Below are 24,930 nucleotides of genomic sequence, written 5' to 3'. Positions count from 1 at the left end.
TAGGCTGCCACCCAGTAAAAATACCCGAACTGGCACGGTTTGGTTTTGGGTAAATTTTCAAAAAAAGTTAAATAGAAAATTTAAAAAGAAAAATTGACATCTTTTTTATATTTCTTAATTTAAAAGCGTAAATTTTTTTTTGTATAATTTATTCAAGTTTTTGAATTAAATTAAATAAAAGATTGTTTCAAAACTTTTCCCTCTGCGGCACAACGAGCTCACAGCGTTCATTTAAAAGTTAACCTTTATTATATAAAACTAAAAAAAATTAAAACTGCGCGCCGCTTGCAGATGTTAAGTGTGGAGCAAATTGCTAATGAGGAGCAACTTCGTTAAATGTTATACCTAAAATATACCAGAACATCTGGTAATAAATAAATACTGAAAGGAAAATTTAAATTTTAGTTAATGCAAATTTTAAAATGAAGTAAATTTCAAAATAATTAACATTTTGATGAATATTTCAAATTAGAAATTAAAAAAAAATATATATATATAAATTTCAATATGGGTTTGAAGGGGAGAGAAGTAAAAAATTTAATTCTAAAAAAAAAGATGTCATAAAATCGAGAAAATTCCAACAAAAATTCTGTAAAAATTTTAAAAATTCTGGCTTCAATAATAAGAAAAATTTAAATTTAGTAGAATTTTTGTAGTTGCAACTACATTTTTTTGATTAAATTAGAACAAGTTGCCAGATCGAAAAATTTTGTAGGGTGGCAGCCGCAAACAAACCCGATTCTTCTTCTTCTACTTTTGTAGTCACTTTCTCAGTCAGTCATTCATTCTTCATACGTTCGTTCGTCTTCGTCTCTCTCGTTTTTTGAAGTAGTAGTGATTTCTTTTTATAACAAAATGAAATATATACATAATATATATATAGTGAAAACGATTATATATACATACACATAATATAGTGCAACAAATATACATAAATAATAAGTAAGAAATTTAAGTGCAAGTGCAATCGAAATTCAATGGCAATTTCGTAAAAAGTTTCTTTTTTTACGTAAAAAGACACAAAAAAAAAACGGCGCGTGTGAAATTTTTCAACAACGACGTAGCAGCCAGAAGAAGCAGTCAGCAGTCGCAGTCGCTGTCTCAGTCTCTTCTCTGTGTCTCTTTTGCTGCAAAAGGAGAAGCTGAACAACAACAACTACAACAACAAAATACCCCACACACAAAGTAGGCCAACAACAACAAGAAACAGCGAAGCAAGCAAGCAACAGCAGCAGCAACAACAACAACAACAACAACAATTAGGCGTAGTGTGTAGTGAAGTGTATTATAATAATAATGTTTCTCTGTGGATGTGTGTGTGTGTGTATGCTAGTGTTTGTGTAAAATACAAAAAAAAAGAAGTCTCAAAAAAGTAGAAAACTCAGCGCGGCCGACAATTTTGTAATTGTGTCAGTTTATTTGTGTGTGTGCGTGTAAATGATTTAAATCAAATGTCTTTTAGAAAAATTTGAATTTTGACATTCAAAAGCGCAGCGTCCCAGTAAAACCCGGAGCAACGTGTTCCGTCAAGCAATTCCTTCTGGCAACCTTATGGTTCATGCAAAATGAGTAGTATATGGCTCGACAGGGTGCTAAAAGAGCTCAAAATAGCCTTGCAATACGAGTACGTTGCATTTGCTGACTTTGGAAGGCTAAACGCCAGGTCTTTCAAAACGTTCGCTGCTCTGCTATGTGTTTTGCCACGCCCTCGCCTTCGCAAAGACAGGCACAAACTCTGTTAACTATTACGAAAGAGCGGGCATAGCATAATTAGCGCAATTTTTACAGTTTTTTCTTTTTGTTTCTTTTATTCTTTTGTGGATGATCTTCATATACTTGTAATTTTTCTATCGCAAAAAAGAAGAAGCTGCCGTCGAGCGCGCACGTGTTTGCAAAGTGATTTTGAAATATGAAAACTTGGAAAAATATTATTTTTAAATTGTGTAAGTACAAAAATATAGTAATTTCTTTTGCATTTATACATTGCATTTATTTATTTATATTTATATTATAATATTTTATTTATTTATTTAGGAGCCGTCAAATATATGATTTATGTATGTATTAATACGTAAAAATGCGTGGTTCGACTTTATATTGAAATGTAAGTACGAGTAGATACTATTTTATGTAATACAGAGTTTAATTCTTAAAGTAATTAATTTTTTTTCATTTCTTAAAGTGTGAATGCACACGCAAAACCAAGCCGACGCCTTTGGAATAGAAAAAACCGAACCAAGACGAGACAACGCACTGGGGGGAAAATATACTATTTATAGATTTAAATATAAATATTTTCATTATGTTATTATTTATATATCACATTTGTCTAAGCAAATATATATGCATTTTCAATATTTATTGTGTTTTAATGAACGTTGCTTATCCACTCCAAAGCAATGCCTTTTGGAAGCATTATGTTCGTAGCGAACGCCGCAGGCCTGCTGTACTGCCTTCTACAAGAAGGCCTTCTGCAACGTTGTTCTTGGAAATGGGCGTTGGAAAGGGAAATGGGCGTTAACAGAGCCATAACAGAAGCCCTGCCAAACTACCTTGCAATGCTCCCTTTAGCTTCTTAACATGTGGTTTGAAGTTACTTTCGATAGGAGCCAAGTTTTATTGGGGTGTGCCAGTCTGTATGTGTGTGTGTTTTGCTGTATATATATACATATATGTATATAATATTGGTGTTGTGGCGCGAGACAAGTGAAATTTTTCTTTGTTTCGTTCAAGACGCTGCTGCGGGGGCGCCTAAAGTATAGAAATGAAGTTCCCTTGAAACACGAAAGCTCGTTGCTCCCCTCCCGCTCCGCCCCACATCCTAGACGGCGAAGGCGACAGCGAAGTCGACGTCCCTACATAACGGCCTGAAGAGCAGCAGCAGCGTTGCCACAGTGTCTGAGTGTGTGTGTTTGCTGTCTCATTGTCTGTGTGCTCGTTTAAGTGTATTTGTATTTGTGAGTGGCAATGAACGTTGCTTAAAACAACAACAACATCAGCAGCAAAACAACATACTTTTTGGAATATTTGCGTCGTCGTTAATTATACTATACACACGCCTGCAGCTGATGATGATGATGTTGTTGCTGTCTGGCTTGTTGCCTGCTTTTATAAATATAAAATGCAAACTGAATTTTTGTGTTAAATAAATAAATTTCAATAAATACCAAGTGTTTCATATATTCCCTCCCCCCCTCTTTTTCTATCTATATAGTATTCTCAATAGGTGTGCATAAAGTGAAGCAAATGTGCAATAAGAAGAAGCAGACGCCGCGCGGCGACGTCGACGTCGACGTTGCAGGACAGGTTTATCAAAAAAAATAAATACTAAAAGAAATACTAAAACACAGCCAGTATTTGCACAGTGCGTGTGTGTGTGTGTGAGCAACAACAACTATGTGTGCAACAACAACCGTAACTACTTACAAAGCAACACGAGAAAGCAAAGTGAAATTTAATAAAACAACAACAGCAACGAGAAAAGCACGCAATACCAATTCAAAACCGTTATTCAACAATTTCTTGAAATAAGTGAAAGAAGAAGGCAAATACTGGTTTTTATATACAAATACATACATACAAACATATATGTGGAAAGAAACAACAACAACAAAAAGAGAAGCAACAACTAAAAAGTTGCTGCGCGAGAAATTTTTACGTGTATCATCGGCGTGTGTGTGTGTGTGTTTGCCTCTGTGTATTTGTGTTGCGTCTCTGCAAACTGTGTGAGAAATAAAATTAAAAAAGAAAGAAAAAAGTAAAGTGAAAAGCAATGCTAAAAGGAATTACAACAACACAGTCAGCAGCCCGGCAAACGGTCTGAAAGCAGTTACACAAAACGTGAACGCAACGTGAAATAACAGTAAAAGTCTTAACGAAAAAAAAAGAGCTTCAAAGAAAGAGCGCAACAAAAGGCAACACGCGTGGGTGTCAACGTCACACGCACACACGCGACAGCAGCAGAACAGCGCAGCAGCAGCGGAACTAACTAAGGGGGCAGCAGAGGAAACAAAAGGCAGTGCAGCAGCAGCAACGCAGCAGCACAATAATTGAACATACATATTTTCAAGGGCTCTCCCCAAGCGCCGCTGCGTTTTTTTATTTAAATTATTTGAGGTGAGTAGTTTGTTGTTGTTATTGTGCATTGTGTTTTTTTTTCTCTCCTCGACTCCATGTGCTTTTAATTTGCTTTTAAATGAATTTTGAACACGTTTCACTTTAAATTATGCAAACATAAAAATGTTTTGTGCAAATCTAATGAGGGCGCGCTTTAATTAAAGCTCTCTGCATATTGTCGAGAGAGGGAGAGAGAGAGAAAGAAACGAAATGGAATAAGCGCTAGTTTGGTGTCTCAGTATGTGTGTGTGTGTGTATCTGTGCGTATGCTGTATATGGCCACAGGTGGCTTTATTTACCGTTATTTGTGCTTAATATTTTTTGGCTGCTTTTTATTTCTGTTTTAAATTGGAGCACAGCAACTGTAATAATGCGTTAAGCACATGTTGCAGCAACTTTTAAGCACATTTTGAGAATCCAAAAACAAAACGTAACAGTAATAAAAATAAAGTAAAGTCAAGTAGTTTTATTGACACAAAATTCACATAGTTAAACTTTTAACTTGTTTTAAAAACCCATAAACAACCATCAAATATGAAAAAATTCATGAAAAACATTTTTTTTTTTCAAATAAAAGATGTTTAATTTTATTTTTATCAAACACTTTACAGTATCTTAAGGTTTGAATTTTTGCATTTTATATCTTAAGTTCATTAAAGGACTAATAAGGTTAATTTGATGAAAACACCTGAAAGAGTTTTATTTTATTACTAAGATATCTTAATATCAGTAACCATTTCTTAAATATTATTAGTTTGCTTCGAGTATCTTCAAAAATGTATCTTTAGTATGAACTACTATTTAAAACCATCAAACTTCTTTATTATATTAAAACCTAAAGCAACCTTTATATGCTTGTCTTTTCGCAGATTTTAAATGTTAAATTTGATTTAAATAGCTTACAAGTAGCTCAATATATTCGGAGAACAAGTTGGAAATCCAATGAGCAGCTTATTAAAGTTATTTTATACTTTAATTTCTCTTTCCATCCTTTTTTCCAATTTTTTTTAGAGTTATACTGATTTATCTTAAATGAATCATGTCCAATAAAAATCCTCTGCACAAAACGTTGGCCTTTGTTTCTGGTTTTCTTGTAAAGTTTCACAGCTTTTATTATTTTTTTTTTATGGATAGCAAGAGCATAAACACCTTAACGCTTTGTTGTTTCCCAATTTACAGTGGACTTTAATAGGTTGAGCTCTTAAATCACTAAAGTTGAATAGATAAACATCGTAAATCAATTCATTTTGAGCTTTTTAAATGATTTCCAATTGAGTTTGATTTACAGTTTTACTTAAAGCTATAATATCTTATGGTTCAAGTTGTGCTTTGAAGTATTATCTAAAAATATTTTGTAAATCTAAAAGAGTTGAAGAACATTGAGAGAAAGAAATTAGTTTTATCTTGAAGATATATTGTAACTGAGTTTTAAGAACGAAATTCTCTGTTGTTCAGTAAAGACTTTCGAAGAATTAAATTTGACATACATAACTTACTTAATCTAATCCGTCAGCAGTTTTTTCTATTACAACACACATACAGAAAAGGTAAACTTATCGATATAAGTAATCTTGTTTATTGTTTATCGTTACCCCAGCAACAGCTGAAAATTTCATGCCTAATTAGGCAAGAATTTCACCTCAATGTCTATTCTGTTTTGTATTTTGTTATTATTGTAAAGCGTCATAGTCACGTTTTAGTTTCCAATTGCTTATCACATTTGCTGTATTTTTTTTTTACTATTTTTATTCACTTTTCATAAATTACTTAATGCAAACAGAAAGAAAGAGATGGAAACTGTAAATAGAGAGAAAACGTTTCGTCAAATAGCAAACGCCACATTAGTTGTAGATTTTTTTTACTTTTTGTTTTATTTAATCTGTAATTTGAAATCAGCCAACACTTTAAAGAGCTGATAACAAAAACAATAACAGAAACTGCTGACAGTGTTTGCCCAAGTTCTGCCTATGTGTGTGTGTGTGTTTGATTTGTTGTTTGTTTGCTGTCCACAAAAGTGAGAAGTGAGAACTCAGAATGGAGAATTGTTTTAGATTTGTTGTACAGCTGTGCGCGATTCGTTGAGCTTGATAATTAGTGATTTTTTTTATTTTTATTTTGTTATACTTATACAGATGTATCTGTATCTTTATGTGTATCTCTAGCTGTATCTGTATAGCTATTGTGTGCGCTTAAACGGTTTCTTTAGCATTATTTTTCTTGTTGTTGTTGGGGTTGCCTTGTTAAAGCGCTCAAAAGCAGCAGCAACGTTCCGGCCAACCGGTTTATTTCGAAACAAAATAGAACTGAAGAACTGTTTGCCTATATCATGAGTTGGCAACAAACTTTAACGTTTATACACACACATACACGCTTACAGATACACAAGATATGTGTGTATGTATGTATATGCAGGTTAAGTTCATTTATAGTGCAACTTAGGGTTGAAATACCTGTTGAGAAACCACATTCAACTGCCATAATAAAAGGGTTGTTATGCTGCCTGAACTCTGTTTCTTTTTTTGCTAACTTTCAAGCTCGAACTTCATTTAATTTTATAGTATTATAGCATAATTTTCAATCAATTTAATTGTGATTGCTTAATCTTTTGATTAAACCCTCTTCGATTGCAGACAGATTATACTTATTAAGCTTTTCAATTGAATAGTTTTTGGGTAAAGATGGCGAATTAATTTTATTATAATTATATCGCAACTAGTAATATAGTAAAAGTAAAGTTGATTTATCTTTATAAATATATTTTTAAAGTAGATACTTTTAGCTTTAAAAGAAATAATCAATATTTCTGTTTTATAGCAAAACATATAACTACTTGACATTATTAAGATGTGATCACAATATTTAGTATAAAAACCTTCTATATAAACATAATATAAGCACAGTTATAGTTCAACAACATTTCCCATTAGAAATGTCTTTGCTTATTTTTAACTTCGAAATTTAGCTACCTCATTTCAACTGTCGTTTGCAGTTCGTAAAAAAGGTTTCCACACGAACAACAACAACGACAACAATCATTTCAAATTTACTTTTTTCCTACACATAAACACATTTGTCTTGGCCCGTTTTAGCCTTTTTGCAACTTTTATTTGCCAACGTTTATTTTTAGAGTATTACACACACACACATCTACGTCAGTGTGTGTGTGTTAAGACACCCTTAAATTTTTAACTCAGTTGCTGACTTGACAGAAAACAAGTTCAGTTTTCAATTTGACGCGAATACATTATAATGTTTATAAACATTCTCAATGAATCATTCATTTGAAGTAATGAAATTCAATTCAAAAACGAAATGTTAAAGAGAAAAGCCATTTAAATTTGTCATCGAATTGCAGACAAATATTTGGGCTCTTGGTAACACCTGTTAAAACCTACAGAAGCAAGGGAAGAGGTAGAAGAATTCTTAAGAAAATAAGCTTAACTTTCAGATCGCATGTTATGCTATCAAAATGGCAATGAACTCTAAGCAGGAATGTGCTTTTTGGTTTAATTAATTATTTATAGAATTAATACTTCAAAGCAAACAACTTCAACTAAATAGAAACATCTGTTACTTCTTGAATTCCACCTAAATAGTGTAAATTTTAAATTATTTATAATAACAATTACAAATAGGGGTTATTCATTAATTAATGTTATTTATTATCTAGTCTAAACTTTCTTTTCCTTTCGCATTCTTCATTTCTTTTCATTTACTTTTCTTCCTCTTAAATTCTCTAACTGCTTGATATCTTGTTTTCAATCTAAAAAGTTTCTATTACACGAGTAATTTGTCGAGTAACGCCCACAATATTATAATTTTCTATCAGATCATTCTTTGAGCCTGTAACGTTCCACAAGAACAAATTCTCATCAGATCATTTAATTTCTTTATTTCTATAGAATGTATACCAACAATATCATAATTTTTCATGATTATCCATCGTTGTTGTTGTCGCAAGAATAAAGTAGAACGGAAAATGTGCACGGTAATAACACAGAGCAGAAAAACTACGGGAAGTGTACTTATAATAATGTGAACAAAATGGAGTAAATGGTTAATGCAAATGGAATTTGTGTCACATGTATTGTGTTGTTATTATTGTCAATGGTGTAACACATTTGTTGTAACACGGACTTTGGGTTTAATTATACTATGTAAATATAATAACATTTTGTTGTGAGGAAGTGTGAAACATCATGCGAGACAATGCGCAAAAATGTTTTGTTTACAACAATATTAGTAAATATTTCATGGTTAATTTAATAGGTTCCGTTTAAGAAGTGTAACAACAAACAGTTTAGTCAATTATATTCACTATGGATTAATTAGTTTTACGATTTAATTTAATTCTGTTCTTGATCAATAGATACACTCGCTGGTTCTAAAGTCTTCTTTACATATAGGTTTGTCCAAACAAAAGTTTTCAATTAATTAATTTCAACTTGTCGACAAAGATATTAATAAACATTTAAAATAAAATTCAAATATTTTATAATACAAAAATTATTAGATCGTTATTTAATTTATTCTGTTTTAAAATTCATAACATAGTTTTTGCTAATTCACCAACAAATCATTATATCTCTTTTTAAGCATAAGACACGATTCTTCTATTACTTAAGGTCTTTCAAATTTTAAAGAAAGGAAAACAGAAACCAACATTCTCTTACTTTCTCTTCCTTTATTATAAATTTCTGTCTTCGTCTTCAATTACCTTCACTTTATATATTTATTTTGATTTTGAAGTTGTTCTTTATGCATATCTCATCATCAGCTGATATTTAATTTTTTATTTGCATTTTTATTGATAAGTTTTGCAATTTGTTTGAACATCTTTTGTTGTCATATCTCATTTTGCACATTCCGCTTTAGCATTATGTATCTTTTGCTTGTCATCCCTTTCTACACAATTTCACAACTCATAATTTGTGCAATTAAATCATTTGATGACAAATTACTTCAAAGCAAAATACCAGAAAAGTTTTCATGAGGCGGCAATGAAAAGCCAACCACAACAACAACATCAACAAATGCTAATAAATTGAAATAAAATTAACAACAACAAACGACAAATTTGTTGCTATTTGTATTGTTGATCACGTTATCCCTTTCTCTCTTGCTCTCCCTCTTCCACTCAATTCTCTCATTCTTGCGTATTGAACGAAATCAAAACGTGTGTGCACGTTACGGCTCTGCCGCTGTCGGCGTCGCAGTCGTGCTCATATGATGATGGGTTGGAGAGGGGAGGGGCGTATCCGCGGGCAACACAACAACAGTCGTTGACATTGTTATCTTAAATTGCCCCGTTCTGGTTGTTGTTTTTGTTGCAGCTTTTTGATTTTGTCATCATCTTTACACGCTTTACGCAAACATCTAAATAAGTTAAGAAAAACCTAATACTCTTTCCGGTTTAATCCAACTTGACAGTTTTATCAAGCTCCAATCATAAGACTATCATTTAGCATAGTATTTATGTGCACCTATTTAAAATATGTTTTAATAAAGTCTTATTAGCAAAGCGTAAATTTTAATAACTACGAAAAAGCATGAATTAAAATAAAATTAAATAAAGATTTCTTAGTAAAATAAACTAAGTTTTCTTGAAAGAAGTTTTGAAAAACGTTAATGCACTTATTTTAATTTATTGTCCTTGCACATACACTTTTTTAATGAGGAATATTTTACTATTTTAGATTCAACTTTGAGCTGACCTCTCTGATTAGGATTTTATGTTCGTTATCTGATAATTTTCTTACTTTTGATTAAACCAACAATCAGTCTTTTTTTACTTTTATTATACAAATACATTTCAAATTCCCTTATTTGCCAGATTAATATTTATTTACTAGCAGAAATATAGATGGGAAGATCACTTCTGCAATTAACAATAATTTTATGTGTAAATATTATGCAACTTTTAAACAAGTTAGAGTATGCAGAGCAGTGCAGTGCTAAGAAGCTAATGAGACAGACAGAATAAAAAATGAGTGAAGCAGAGGAAAAGAGAGAAAGAACATTAACAGTCCACATCTGTACGTCTCCGTCTCTCCCACTCTCGACCGACAACTTTGTGTATTACAACATTTTGTGCGCCTCAGCGACGGCGACATAAATTCTACAGCTACTGCTGCGACGCTAACGTTTCGTTTTGTTCCGTTCATGTGCCGTTGGCCCCCAAAGGCGAATAAACAGCAAAAACAAATTGTAGCTTCGGCTGCCGATCGTTAGCCTCCTCGTCATTGACTCGGCTTCAGACGACTTCGTTTTCGTGTTCGGCATTACAATTGTATTGTTGCTCTTGTTGTGGCTTTTAAAAAACTTTTTTATCAAACAATTTGCACGCATTTTCTTTTGGAGGTCTATAAATACATGAAATATGCTTACACATGTGTACAAATACACAGACAAGTACATACATACACATGTATGTACTATAAATGTATGTAAATTGAAATTATACATTGTAATGAGGCACAAATAGCTTAGTCATGGAACCAACTTAAGTAATTACTCTTATAAGTTATAGCTTAAAGTACCATTTATAATATTTATTATATCTGAAATCGTTATAAAAAACTTAAGCATAACTAGTAATACTTTTAAACAATTAATATCTTTCCAACTAATTATCAATATTTTGATAATATCAATATATATATAAATATATATATAATAAAAATATATATAAAGTATATATACTTTTTTAAAAATTAAATATCAAGTATTTATAAAAACAAACTCGCTGGGATGTAAGATAAAAAAATTAAATTATATAAAATTAAATTATATAACAAGCAAACAACTAGCTTGGATATAAGACAATAAAATTAAATTAAAGACTTAGTCATAACTAATGAACGCAGTTACAATTTATACATTTTCCCTTTTACAAATCCATCAAAATGTAATCATTAAAATGTATCTTTCGTTTATATTTTATTGAAGTGTCATTAATTGAACAACAAAATTGATAACAATTATCCTTGATAGCTTCTTTTTTTTATATCAATTGCAAGCAAGTATTATTATCAATTGTTGTCACAGCTAACACAAGGTTTTATTTATCACATACTTGTGCAATATTCCAGTTATAAATCTAAATTACGTTTTACATTTGGCTAACATATTTTGATAAGGTAGTGCCAATTTACTAATGCCTTTCACTTTTAAAAGGCTACTAATAATTCAATAAAAAACAATTCTTTCCAATCTATTTCTTTTGCTTCTTCCTGCTTTATAAACGCCCACATGTATGCTTAAAATTCATTTCGATCCATTCAAGCAGTTGAGTTCAAACTTGAACAAAGGAATAACCTTTTTTGTTTGCTTTTTTCTTTGGTTAAATTTATTAAATGAATTATAGTCTTTGATTGTTTCCTGGTCATGAATAATAAGCTTAACAAAATTTCATAAGAAAGAAATGTAGATATTTCGATCTAGAATACACATACATACATATGTAAATTCAAATTGTTATACCGAATCAACTTTATAAATAATCGTAGATAAGGCTAGGGAATAGGTCATGAATCTGATAATAAAAGTTTAAAATATTTATGTTTTGGTATAACGATTCTCAATGGAAACAGAGATGGAATTCTTTTATTTGAATTTAGATTTAAGTGTGTACAAAAAATACAAAATATTACCTAAAAAAATAAAACATATTACATTTAAAGGTTCTAGAAAATTCTTGAAAATACCAAGCTCAAATAAATTATAAATTATGTACTTGTTGGTGTTTACTTTATTAAAGAACAGCTAAAATATTGGCTTAAAGCTATTAATTTAATAATTATTTGAGATTGATATGGAAAATGAAATAAACTAGAGGATGTCGTGATCCGATTTAATGATTAATCGATAAGCAATCTTTTAAATTGTTTGTCACCTTCCTAGTTTTGTTGTCGTTTAACGTATCGTGGGAACAGCATTATTTATTTGATCAAGGTCATTGCAGTTTCACTAACGTTGCATTTCATTAAAAGCCAAATTTCACTTTTAAATGCCTTGTAATTGAATTTGAATTTTGTTTTATTCATTTAGAAATACATTTTTTTCAAAGCTGCCAACAGCATAAAAGATATGCATTCGTTTCAATTGGCCTTCGTGTTTTCCAGTTTGATTTTTAGTTGGAGTTTATAAAAACAGAAGCAAAAGAGAAAAGAAAACAAAACAAAATGGCAAAGACAACAAACAGATAGTTGTCAGTGATTGGTGCTTGTTAAATGTATTTTATATATATATATTTATAGCTTTTATTTAGCATTTTAATTTAGCTGTTATTGTTTTTGTTGTGGCTATTGCTGCTTTTGTTTTATAATTTCACATTTTGCAAAAGTTCGTTGTGCTCTTACGTCGCTTTGTGTGTTGTTGTGCGGCTTCGTTTCGTATCGTTTCATTTCATTTCGTTTCGTTTGCATTTCACGACGTTGCCCGTCGCGTCGCGTCTTTCACACATTACCCATGTGTGTGTGTGTGTGTGTATAGTGTATGCATACAAATGTACATACATATGTTTATACATAATTTTATATCATTTGCAATAACAAATTAAAAATGCGTCACAACTTATTTGCACTTTTGCTAGCGGCACACACACACACATCTACATATTCACACATATGTACATACATACACGTACAAAAATATATTTAGCCTTGACCTCTACAATCTACGGCCCACCACATCCACCGCTGCTGCGTCTGCTGCCGCTTTTTCTCCTTCTTCTTCTTGTTTGACAGCTGCGCTTTGAGTTCTGCTTTTGGGGCCAACGAATTTTGTTCTTTTCATCTCCTTTTCATTGCTCTTCGTTTACTTATTATATTTCTGTTTGATTATAAATCAAATATAATTGATTTTTGTTTGCACTAAAAGTCAATTGAAATGTCTACGAACAACATATGAACAAGTTTTATCTTCTGAGCTGATTTAATAGACATACACAGCTATTAAAGAAAAATTTAAATAAAAATATGCATTACTGTTTAGCTAGTTAGCGGCATTATCAAATATAATACTAATAATTTGTATAGATTTATTTGTAGACACACTTCAAGAATAATAAAAACCTGTAGATGACTTTTAAATAATTAAAAGGAATACATTAGTGTATTCTTTGGAATATTAATATGCATTTAGAAAGTTGTATCTTCATTTGTTTGTCGAAAGCTTTCAAAAAACTATTTTTATAATGGGATTTATAGAAATATTGAAATCATAAATATTCCACAATTACAATAAAAACAAGTATAAGTATTACCAAAAACATTTACAATTACCAAAGAAATGTGAAGAATCAATTGAAGCAATTTTAATTGTAATTTGTACCCTTTAATATAAAATAAATCTATTTCTTAAACTTTAAAAAAAGAATGGATAAGCTTTTGGCACTGTTTGCAATATTTGGAGGCAACCAAAAATATAAATTGAGTTATAACTAAATTAAACTAAATTACAAATTAATTATTATTTAAATTATATAAAGTAATTAGCTTTTAATCTTATCTATGTAAGGAAATCTTTGATAGTCATTTAATTTGTAAATAGATTCGATGAAACGGGTAATTGTTTCTAAGCTATAACGCCAAAATTTTTTTTTAATATGCAGATGTAGATTATATAAACATAGCAAAATCAACTGAAACCCAATGACATCTAGTTACCCCATTTTAACTACCATATTTAAAGGCTACAGGATACATAATTTTAAGTTGAAAATTATAAATAAGCAATATACATAAGTGCATTTAATTAACCAAATCAGACAACGTCATTCATCAGAAAACCTTCACAATATTATTGTTTTTTATTTATTAATATTGATAGATTGCAGCAATAAATTTAGACGTCAACTTTTCAACTCGCATATATAAACAAATGGCAATTAACCATGTCGAACACGCCCCAAAAGCAAAAACAACAAAAAAGAGATGTTAAAAATAGTTGGCATAAATAAAATGACAAATAGCAACTACAACAACAACAGGGAAGAATTTCGTATATGTATAACAAATCATTAGAAATGTATAAATATAAACAAAATGGCAAATTGAAAATTTCAACAGAAATAGTTTCAGTTTTGTGTTTTTATTACCATTTTTTTTTCCTTTTTATTTTTCCACTATTTATTTTTGTTTATATTGCGAAATGATTGCGAGGTCGTGTGTGTGTGTATTCTTTTCAAGTTTTGTTTACATTTTTGATAGTTTTATCAGCGACACGTGAGTTTCTTATTCTAGGGGACAGCGGGAAACGCTGTTCCCATTTTTCTTTTTACCTCTAAGCTTAATAGAACTGGTAATGCCCTAGAACTGAAGTGGATCGTATTCAGTCTTATCTTTTAGCATTCTTTAACGTTTCTAATCCCAAACCGAACATAACTCGAGCACTTTGATATTTTATTCCCTTATCAAAACGTCGGACAATTTCAATTTAAATGAAATAATTATATATTCTGCTGGTTTTAATGGAAAAATTGTTAATCATACTTTGTTACCTTTTATAGGGGTTCCTCTAAGCATATTGTATGTAGTGTACTTAAACCCTTTGAAAATGACGCAAGTCTGTGTTTATTATAAATTTCTAGGAAATTAAAAGTTCAGTATCAAAATATGATTTAAAATAAAGTATGATTCACGTTTTATTTTTAAGGCATATATCTTAAGAAAGTCGTTCAACCGCAGAGAGGAATTAGGAAAAAATTTCATCTTATTTTACTCTCTGTTAATTTCCTTACAATTTGGTCATATGGTTTTTTTTAAATAAAGTGATAAAACGTACAAAAAATGTTTTTTATTACACAAATATTCAACAAATTATCGGGTTTTTACGTTATTGACATTGAATATTCCTATTATATAACGCGATAACTGTTATTAAATATAATCTCACTTTTGCTTGCAGTTAGAAAACCCGTTTTAAGTGATCAAAATAGAATTTTTATAGCGCTAATATGCCTTAAGCTATTGAGATTGTTAAGTTAATAGTTTTTAGTACTTAGCGATCATAGAAAATGGAAAAGATAGAGATTTGAGAATTTATTCAACACTCAGCTTTCTCTTAATACCAAATTTAAAATTCAAAATTTATTAGTTTAATCAATTTTTGATTTTATTCTTAACTATCAGATTTACGAGGAATTCTCTTGATACATAACCACATAAATATTAATAAATACTTTATTTAAAATAATTCAGCACAGTATATATTATTGAAAACGAGTTTTAATTATTAAAGTTAAAATATAAGATCAATTAATCAATCAATTAATAATCAATTCATATATTTTTACCTCTCTTAACTATTTTCTAGGCATTCATCGTTAGTCTTTGATTATTTTCTGTTTTTTCACTGAATATTATTCTTAATTTTTTCTATTTTTATATGGTTAGTTAGTTAGTTATGGTTAAGTTAAATGCTCTTAAGTTAGAATAAAATCTCTAAATCTATTTATTTGATATATTTTATCTCGCTTTCTCTCTCAACTTTATCTTTCTTAAAAGCATTATTTATACTATTTCTTTTCCATATGGTTACTACTCGGTTTTCTTAGGTGATTTAATAGACCAGTTATATTTTTTAGGATAAGAAAAAACATTGCTTAATCTTTTTGTTTAATGTTTTCTCAAGTATTTTCTTAGTGCATTCTTTTCCTTTTTTTTATTAGATCTTTCTTTTTTCTTAAGTCTTTTAGTTCTTCTTTTTTTTTTTTAAATAAAATTTGGGTATATACCTAAACAGCTAACTTTCTATAAGTATCATTTCTTTAGAATGTTTTTATCCTTTGATGTATCAGGGTTTCATTATAAGCACTTGAAATAAGATTAAAGACTCCAAGATATTTTTAAAACTCTTTTGTACATGCAATCTTTTAACAATTTACTAATTATTTTCTTTTTCCGATTTCTATTTTTCAGGCAACATGGAACCAAACAGACATCACGAATATCAAACGCATCATCATCCACAATCGCACCACCAACTACAACAAATACAGCAACAACAACAACATCCTCATGGGCATGTGCATCAACAACATGCCGTACACCACCACCTACATCACCAACCACCGCCAGCAGCAGCAGCACCACCACCACCACAACAAGCAACAGTCACAGGAGGCGCACCACCGCAACAACAACAACAACAGCAACACCACCTGCCACCGCATCCGCATTTGCACCATCAGCAACAACATCATCACCTCCAACACCATCAGCAGCAGCAGCAGCAACAACAATCGTTGGTCAGCGGCGTTGGCACCACCGGCACCACCAGCAGCAGTTACCATCAATCGCATCCCGCTTATGTGCTAGGACCACGCGGTGGTGCAGCAGCAGCATCTGTTATGCCACCGACAGTTGCTGCGACAGGTGGTGGTGGTGGTGGTGTTGGTGGTGCAGGTATCGATCCCCATATGAAATATTACACCTCCAATCGTGAGCTGATTGTTGGCAAAAAGTCAACTGAACCACTGCCACATGCCACATGGCAGTACAAGACGACAATGCCAGCAATTGGTGCAAGTGGTGCGTCAGTGCCAAGGCACCACAACAGCGCCATGTATAGTACAAGCTACTGGCAGCCACAGCCACAGCAGCAGGAGGAGCAGTCACAACCACCTCAACCGTCAACGCACCACTTGTTGCAACAACAACAACAACAACAGCAACCGCGTTACAGCTACAACAAGGCACCACCGCCGCCAACAGCAACACGTCCAAGTGCAATAAGCAGCAGCGTCAGTGGTGCAGCAGGTGGTGCAGCGAATGGCAGCAATCAACGCTACTACGAGGACAACTTGAAGTATGCCAAGGTGTTAAGTTATGCACCACCAACTGCAACAGCAACTGCCACACGCTATGAGCTGATGGATCATCATGTGGTCAATCCCAGCAATGCGTTGTTGGGCACCACCGACCAACAGCCGAGTCCCAACTATGCACGCAAATGTCCGCAACATTACGAGCCACCCACTGAGCAGCGTGGTGCAGCTGCCCCAGCAGCAGGAGCAGCAACAGTAATCGCACCACCTGCACCACAACAACAACAACAACATCAGAGTCTGTATATGCCAATGCCACAGTTCAGCACAGAGAATTTTCAAAATACCGTGCACAGTGCTATTGAGAAATATGTTCGAGAATCGGCGCCAGCTCCGAGTCTCGACTACAGACGCAACTCCAGTGCAGGCAGCTATGCACGTGCCACCACCACCAACTCCGCCACCACCGCCAACAACAACTACTATAGCAAGCCAGGCTATGGCAAATTGGAATCGGAGCCACCAATTTTAACGCGTGCCTCGCTCTATCAGAATCCCTACAATGCAACCACTGCACCACCACCACCACCACCGTCTGCGGATAAAGAGGTGGCTGTCAGTTCGCGTGATCCATCACCCGTTGCGCCACATGGTTATCCTACCAAATATGGCAAACTGCTGCAGCAACATACATCAGTTGTGGCACCACCAACACCACAACAGCAGCAGCAGCAGCAGCAACAACAACAACGCACCACCGCCAGCTATGCCCAGTACTATCATCATGGCACGACTTCACCGGCAGCAGCTCAGGTGGCTTCACCCACAATACCGTACAACCACACACCACCACCGAGTGGTGCAGCAGCGGCAGCCACAAATGTCGTCGGCTCCAACTACTCCACACTGCAGGTGTATCCACATGGTCCAGATATTTGTTGTCAGCCGGTGGTGGGTAAAACTACCATGCCACCACAGGTGGCTCCCAAGAAAGCCACGCCCACAGCGAAGCCCAACTATAGGACATTAATAAATGATATGCTTAAGAGGAATGCGACCAGTGAGGAGGAGTTAAATCTGAAGATTATTAAAAAGACGCTTAATATGGAGACACCAGGAAGTCGAATGACTGTTGCACCACCTCCTCCAGCTGCGCTGCCTGCTCCTCCCCCCGCCCTCGCAGCCGTTCCCTTGGCTGCACCACCTGCCGCCCACTCACCGCTGGACTTGTCCATGCGCACAGTGAAACAAACCGCCGACTCTACGGAATACAAATATCTGCGAAAATTGGGAGAAGCAAAGACTTTGTCGAGCTCTGTAACGGGTTTAGGGCTGCCACGTTTCGATATAACACCAAATTTTGCCAGAGGAGGAGGTGCTGGTGCTAGTCCCGTTGCAGCCACAGCCGTGATACGTCAGGCGCCAGCAGCAGCAGCACCACCAGCATTACCAACACCAACAGTAACAGCACCACCTGCACCACTAGCAGCAGCAGCAGCTGCCACGCCCCTGCTGATAAAGGCGGCACAACAGTTGCGTCCCAGTGTGCTGGAAACAAATCCTTTTGCCAAGCGAACACAATTGCCGCCAGAGACAAGCATCAAAGTGATGCCAAGTGTACCCAGCACCACCAGCAGTTGCAACACCACCACCAACAGCAGCGGCAGCAGCAGCACCACCACTCACAACAGCAGCAATCCCAATTATCTGGGACGCAAACGTCATTTACAGGAATATAATAATCAAGCCGCTGCTGCAGCAGCTAAAATATCTCGATTGGAGGCACCACCACCATCAACACCACCAACACCACAAACGGTACCTGTAATTGCCATCAATGAGCAGGCGCTGGCCGCCAAACGTTTGGAGTCATCCATCATTGTGTGTGCACCACACAAAGTGGAGTCATCAGCCACATTATTACAGCCCAAGGTGGAGCCAAGAATACGCACCAAAGCGGAGCTTAAGGGCTTCACATTTACACCACCCGTGTTGGCGGCGGCCAGTTCCACCACCACAACAGCAGGAGAAGCGACAGTTCCTGCTCCGACTAGCACTGCAACACCAATTTCCTCTCTCACATCCTCGCCAGCTGCCACCTTAATTCCATTGCCCGCTCAACAAACAAATCACATACAAATTAAGCTGGAACCGGCGCCCACAACCACGCCCACGCCCACACCCACTCCCGAAGATGTGCACACTGTCAGCTTCTTGGATTGGAGCAGCACTTGCAATAATCTTGTCGAGCAATTGCTCCAAAAAGTGTTGCCCGTTAAAGCCACGCCACAAATCAAACTCGAACTAAGTGAAGATGATTTGCCGGTGGCTCGAATTCTAAAAAGACAACCCACATTGGCCGATGTGGAATCGACAACAACCACAACACAACAGACAAACAACACGACAACCACCAACAATGGCATTGGTTTGAGTGGCAGTGGTGCTAATGGTGGTGCACAAAAGAAGCTCAGCAAGATGGAGCGAGAGAAGAAGCGTCTGGTGCAGGAGCAAAGAATTGCCGCTAGATTGGCGCCTGCGGCGGGTCAAAGCAGCAGCTCGGAAAGTGACACCACCGAGTTGCATAAAAGGAAAACCGCTCGGCAGAAAAAGCCGCTGATGATGCGTAAAAGTAAGACACGACGAGTGGAGCAGAAGGAGAAGCAATTGAAGCAGCAGCAAGCACACAAATCACAAAGTAGCGATGAGGAAGAGGAGCAGGAAGAAGATGGCAACAGTTCGAGTGAGAGCAAGAATACGGGAAAAGGCAAGAAGACGCTCAAAACAAATAAAGTGCAATATGCGAAGCGTAAAAGTGCTGAGAAACAGCATGAAAAGCAGCAGAAAAAGCAGCAGCAGTCTAAGGAGCAAAGCAGTGCAAGCGGCAATGAAATGGAACAAAAGCAGCAGAAGAAGGATAAAGAGAAGCAGCAGGACGAAGATGAGGAGCAGCAGGACGAAGATGAAGACGACGAAGAAGAAGAGGAGGAGGAGGAGGAAGAAGAAGAGGAAGAAGACGATGAAGAAGAAGATGCAGACGCAGATGCAGATGAAGAGGAGGAAACAGAGTCTACAAAACGCCAAAAACCAACAAAAAGCACAAGAAAACCTCAGCTGAAACAACAACAACGCATTGCGTTAAACACAATGACGCGTTCGAAGCGTAAAAAGGAATTGGAACTACAATTGGCCAATAGCAAAGTGTTGCGCAATGATAAGATCATTAGGAATTCAACAACAAAAATTAAACGGAAATATGTGAGGAAACTTGTGCCCGATGGCAAAAAGGAAATGATGATGACACGTCTAAGAAATAAACGTGCAGCTGGCGTTGATCTTGGCCAGCTGAATGGCCACAAACTCAAGGCCAACAAAAGTAAAGGCAACAACAACAACAACAGCAACAGCAAGTCAAATACAACACCACAGCAACAATTGTTTTTAGAGGAATATCGCTATAAGTTGGCTTTAAAAATACCGCAACGTTTAATTTCCATCAACAAGCTGAACAAGTTGCCACAAGTGGCAGCTTCATTGCCGGATCTGGAGCGTGGACGTGATCGCAGTCAGGAGTTGGCCTGCTTTAAGCCAGGACGTGGACGCAAGCCGCGTGCCAAGCTGCAACAGTTGCAGCAGCAACAATTGAAGTTGCAACAACAACAGCAGCAGCAACAACAACAGTTGCAACAAAAGCTTACACCCAAATCAATTATTGATGTGCTGCATCGTCGTGTCACTAGCAATGGTGGTGCAACTGGCAACACCACGACCACCACCACTACAACCACAAAAATGCAACTTGCCGCTCATGTGGCAAGTGGCAACTGTGCCGCCAGCTTGCATACTTACAGTGAAACCTCACAAACCAGCGCCTCCAATTCTCTGTACGAGCAGGCAACACAGGATTTCAACAGCAGTGCACCACCGGCATCTGCTGCACCACCCATGCCACTGGATGATGCCACAGGCAGACGGCATTTTAGCATCTTTGATACAAAAGTGTTGCAGAGCAAAACACGCACTGAATCCAAGTTGCAGCAACGTCGTGAAATCATACGGGAAATCTTTGTGGGCACTGAGCGACCTGCGTCTGCACCACCCGAGTGTGCACAGGGTGCCACACAGGGGGATGGGGAGGAGTCTGCCGCCGCCATAAGCTATCAACAGTATGAGGAGTTCCTGGAGCAAATGAATCGCATTGTGAGTGCCAACAACAATAAGCTGGCACGGCACAGGCACCACCCCAATGAGCTGGAGACGCACGGCGGCAGCACCACCGAGAAGACAACGACACCTGCCAGCACCACCCATTGTCCACATAAGCGCAAGTATCTGAGGCGAAAAGGTAGCTCTGGTTTCGATTATATACGCAAAAAGAAGCGACCGACGCCGCATCCACCAAGTAACAGCATCAGCACCAACCATAGCACCACCCAGGACGAGGCGGCTTCCATGGCAGCAGCTGCTGCTGCTGCTGCAGCGGCGGCAGCGGATGAGCGTCTGGAGGATACGGATAGTACAATAGCGGGCAGCACCACCTCCCATTTGCCCCTCAAAGTCAAGACGGAGCTGGACGTGTGTCGGGAGATTCAGAAATGGGTGCTCAACAAGGGTGTGGGTCAAAGTACAATGCACAAGGCGGCACGTCAAGGATTAATCGATGTGGTTGTCTATTGTCTCGATCGTATGGGCATGAATCCCGATCAAAAGGATAATGCCGGCTATACGCCCTTGCATGAGGCATGCACCCAAGGTTGGCTCGAGATTGCCCGCATTCTGTTGCAATACGGTGCCAATCACTCGGTGGCAGCGCAGTCGGGAATACGACCGTTGCATGGCGCGATCGAGAATGATCACGAGGAGGTTGTCCGTCTACTTTTGTCCTATGGCGCCGATCCGTTGCTGGCAACGTATTCAGGTAAGAATCTTTACTGGAAAATGTTTAACTCTATCTTTTCCTATATTATTATTATATTTTATTATTTTTGAAGTGAACGATAATTCTCAGTTCTTATCAGCTTTCCTTTTACATTCTTTTAAATAGAAGATAGTCCCATTTAGTTCCTACGTTTAAGAATATTATCTTTTTATTGTATACTTTTGTTTTTCTTACAATTTTTATTTCTAATTTAAATCCAAACTGAAAGATTTTTCCTTTTTTTTTCGCTACTTCTATATGATCATTAAGCATACACTTCGTCTTCAATCTTAATCCGTTTTATTTCTTTTATATTACTTAAAAGTTTATGATGTGTCACCCTATTGGCTACTTCTTTTTCTTTTCATCAGTACGCACTTTCTCTTCATTCTTATTCCATTTCATTTCTCTTCCCTTCACTTCAAAGTGAAAGATTCACCTTTCTTTTTACGTACTTGTTATATTTTCCCTTATCTTTATCTTCCATCATACACTTTCTCTTAATTCTTATTTTGCCTTATCTTCAGAGTCATAGATGTACCCTACTTTTAGAAGTTTTCGTATTTTATAAAGAGATAGTAGAAAATAATATAATCAAAAGATTACTTGGGTGTTTCATTTATACATATTTTAAATTGAGTTTGAAATTTTAATGGAAATAATCGAAAGAAAAAAATTCTAGTTATCGCTCAATTGGCAAATAATCAATCTAGTAACAAATATCAAGTTTTCCAATAAATTTGTTTAATTAATTAACTCGATTGATCGTCAATACAATAAATGAGTTTAAATTGTTGTATATCGCTTTCGTGATTCTTAGATATATTTTTAAATCAATAATATTTTGTTGTGTTCGTTTGTTTTTTATTATAAATTATTACAATATTTGTATATTATATTTCATTATACAAATTGAAAATCTGAATAATTCTTAAGTTCTTAAATACAAATTTAGATTTAATTATAAATTAGACAAAAAGTAGGAGCCTAATTTTGTTTATATAATCAAATACTGTTTTAGATTATTTCAAGTTTTTTAACTCATTAGTGGTATTCGCTGGTAATGGGTTTTCGGAATTGTAATGTGAATTACAACTCTCATTTAAATTTAACTTCTGAATTTTCTTATTATAACAATTATAATATTATTAATTTATTCTCCCTCTCTTTATCCAGGTCAAACGCCACTCATGTTAGCTTCAAGCAAATTGATGTGCGGCATTTTGCGCTCTCACCTCAGCGATGCACAAAGTGCGGCCGCTGACATCGAACCGATGAGATTTCAGGGACCCTGGGAAATATTTGGTAATAAAAAATTCCCATTTGATAATACTGAAAAAAAACATCAATAATAATCGAAAATTATTTAAATGTATTGCAGATGAAAAGGAAAATGGTTTTGATATATTCGATAATGTACCGAATACAGCATGTGATATGAGCAGAGCTCTACGTAGAGAAAGAAGAAGAAGGCGAAAACGAAGTCATGGCAACAACGAGAGAGAGAAAACCAACAACAACAACAACAACAATAGCAACAGCAGCAGCAATAATAACGGATTGTTGTTGCAGGCAAAGGAAGAAGTGAACAAGGAGACGATTAAACAAAATGGGGAGACAAGTGCAAAGACTGCAACAACAACAACAACAGCAACAACGATGGTAACAATGGTGAAATTGGAGCCTGGCACTGAGGATAGCAATAACAACAACAACGATAACGATAACAGTGTTGAGCAAAATGTAACAAGTGTTGTGAATGTCAAGAATGAGGTTAAACTGGAGCCCCAAGATGAAGACGAGCATATGAATATAAATATGATTACGAATATGAATATAAATAATAGCGTATTGAATAATGTGAATGATAATACTGAGCATTATAATCATGATGATGAATTGGATGATGATGATGATGATGTTGATAACGATCGAGAGACGTTGACGGACGAATTGAATGGTGATATTTTTGAATTTGAAGAGGCCGATGTGCCCTTGCCACCACTGTACTTGCTCAAAGATGAGGGCAGTGATAAATGGGTACTCTTAAATGATTTGTGCAATTTACTTAAAGTCAAATCAAAGGATACGCTGCTAAATAAGGCAAGTATAAATTACAAGGATCAAGTTATCAAGTAATTGTTTTGACCCCAATCGGAATCGTAGCCTGTAACGGGTATTAACCGATTGATATTTTGTAACCGTAACAGAAACCCTAAGCTAAACAAAATATTTTTACTATACCAAAACCGATATTATAAAAACATTTATAGCCGATTAGTAATGTAATATAATGGTTAGATTCGGTTCAATAAAGCATTAATTTTAAATTCATCTAAACTTGTAATAATCTTTTATCAAACTGATTTTTATTTGTAAAGCGACTATTGATCTAATTAGTTTGATCTTTATTGAAATCAAACAAACTTTGTTTACTTATTATATCTTGAAATTAAAAACTAATATGAGAAATTTTTAGTTTCGTCAAAACAATCACTTGTACAAACATTAAAAATGAATCAAACTAATTGAAATGTTATTTCTCTCTGTTTAGATCTGTCCAAATAGCAACACACTGGCCAGCACACAGAAACAATTGCTGAGGGAGTTCAAAATTGATGACTTTCTAGAGCAAGCAACCTGCCTGCAATTGCTGTGCGCCGGCGAGAAGTTAAATATGTTTAGCTCCTCAAAGGTTGTGCTCATCAAATACAACGAGAGCGTCCGAAACTTGTTGGGAGTTAAAACCATTTTAATGAAATTTTAAAAAACAAAATAATGAAACGTAATGAATATAGTATATATATACATACATTAATATATATAAGTTACTATAAATACTATTAGTATGAAAAATATATAAATATATCTATATATTTTAGCTAGTAATTTTAGTAGTGGTCAGTTTGACGTCTTTGTCTTTGGAAGGCAAAGTCTTTTATATAAAACAATTAGAGCTAAGTGCAAAAGTGATACAAAGGTGCTATACACACACAAACACACATACACATAAATACACACTTAACAAAATTAAATATATGTAAATGGGAAAAGAGCAACGCGAATCGGTTAAGATCTAGTTTTGATAGCCAGAGAGCACCCCTAGCTAAAAGAAGAAAGCTTATCA

General features: G+C 35.1%; 1 protein-coding gene across 2 annotated transcripts; it reads left to right on the top strand.

The window, feature by feature from the left end:
* Positions 1-771: 771 nt before the first annotated feature.
* On the top strand, positions 772-24,838 carry LOC117787728. Of its 2 annotated transcripts, none has more exons than XM_034626328.1 (6): positions 772-828; positions 3,215-4,116; positions 16,038-21,803; positions 22,980-23,108; positions 23,185-23,906; positions 24,358-24,838. In XM_034626328.1, exons 3-6 carry the CDS (start codon positions 16,043-16,045, stop codon positions 24,568-24,570), a joined length of 6,825 nt encoding a protein of 2,274 aa, XP_034482219.1. In that variant the 5' UTR covers positions 772-828; positions 3,215-4,116; positions 16,038-16,042; the 3' UTR covers positions 24,571-24,838. The 2 variants fall into 2 exon arrangements, with proteins under 2 accessions (XP_034482219.1, XP_034482218.1); XM_034626327.1 differs by lacking the exon at positions 772-828 and adding an exon at positions 949-1,185.
* Positions 24,839-24,930: the final 92 nt, after the last annotated feature.

This window comes from Drosophila innubila (assembly GCF_004354385.1).
Source record: "Drosophila innubila isolate TH190305 chromosome 3L unlocalized genomic scaffold, UK_Dinn_1.0 0_D_3L, whole genome shotgun sequence".
Classification (NCBI taxonomy): domain Eukaryota; kingdom Metazoa; phylum Arthropoda; class Insecta; order Diptera; family Drosophilidae; genus Drosophila; species Drosophila innubila.
This window is presented reverse-complemented; position numbering and strand designations above follow the sequence as displayed.

What these genes read in the sequence shown, in the direction of transcription:
- LOC117787728 (XM_034626328.1), top strand. Translation starts at nt 16,043, where the DNA reads ATGGAACCAAACAGACATCACGAATATCAAACGCATCATCATCCACAA. An exon ending in GTTGCTGGCAACGTATTCAG is followed by an intron (nt 21,804 to 22,979) that starts GTAAGAATCTTT and finishes CTCTTTATCCAG; the next exon opens with GTCAAACGCCACTCATGTTA. An exon ending in GGGACCCTGGGAAATATTTG is followed by an intron (nt 23,109 to 23,184) that starts GTAATAAAAAAT and finishes AATGTATTGCAG; the next exon opens with ATGAAAAGGAAAATGGTTTT.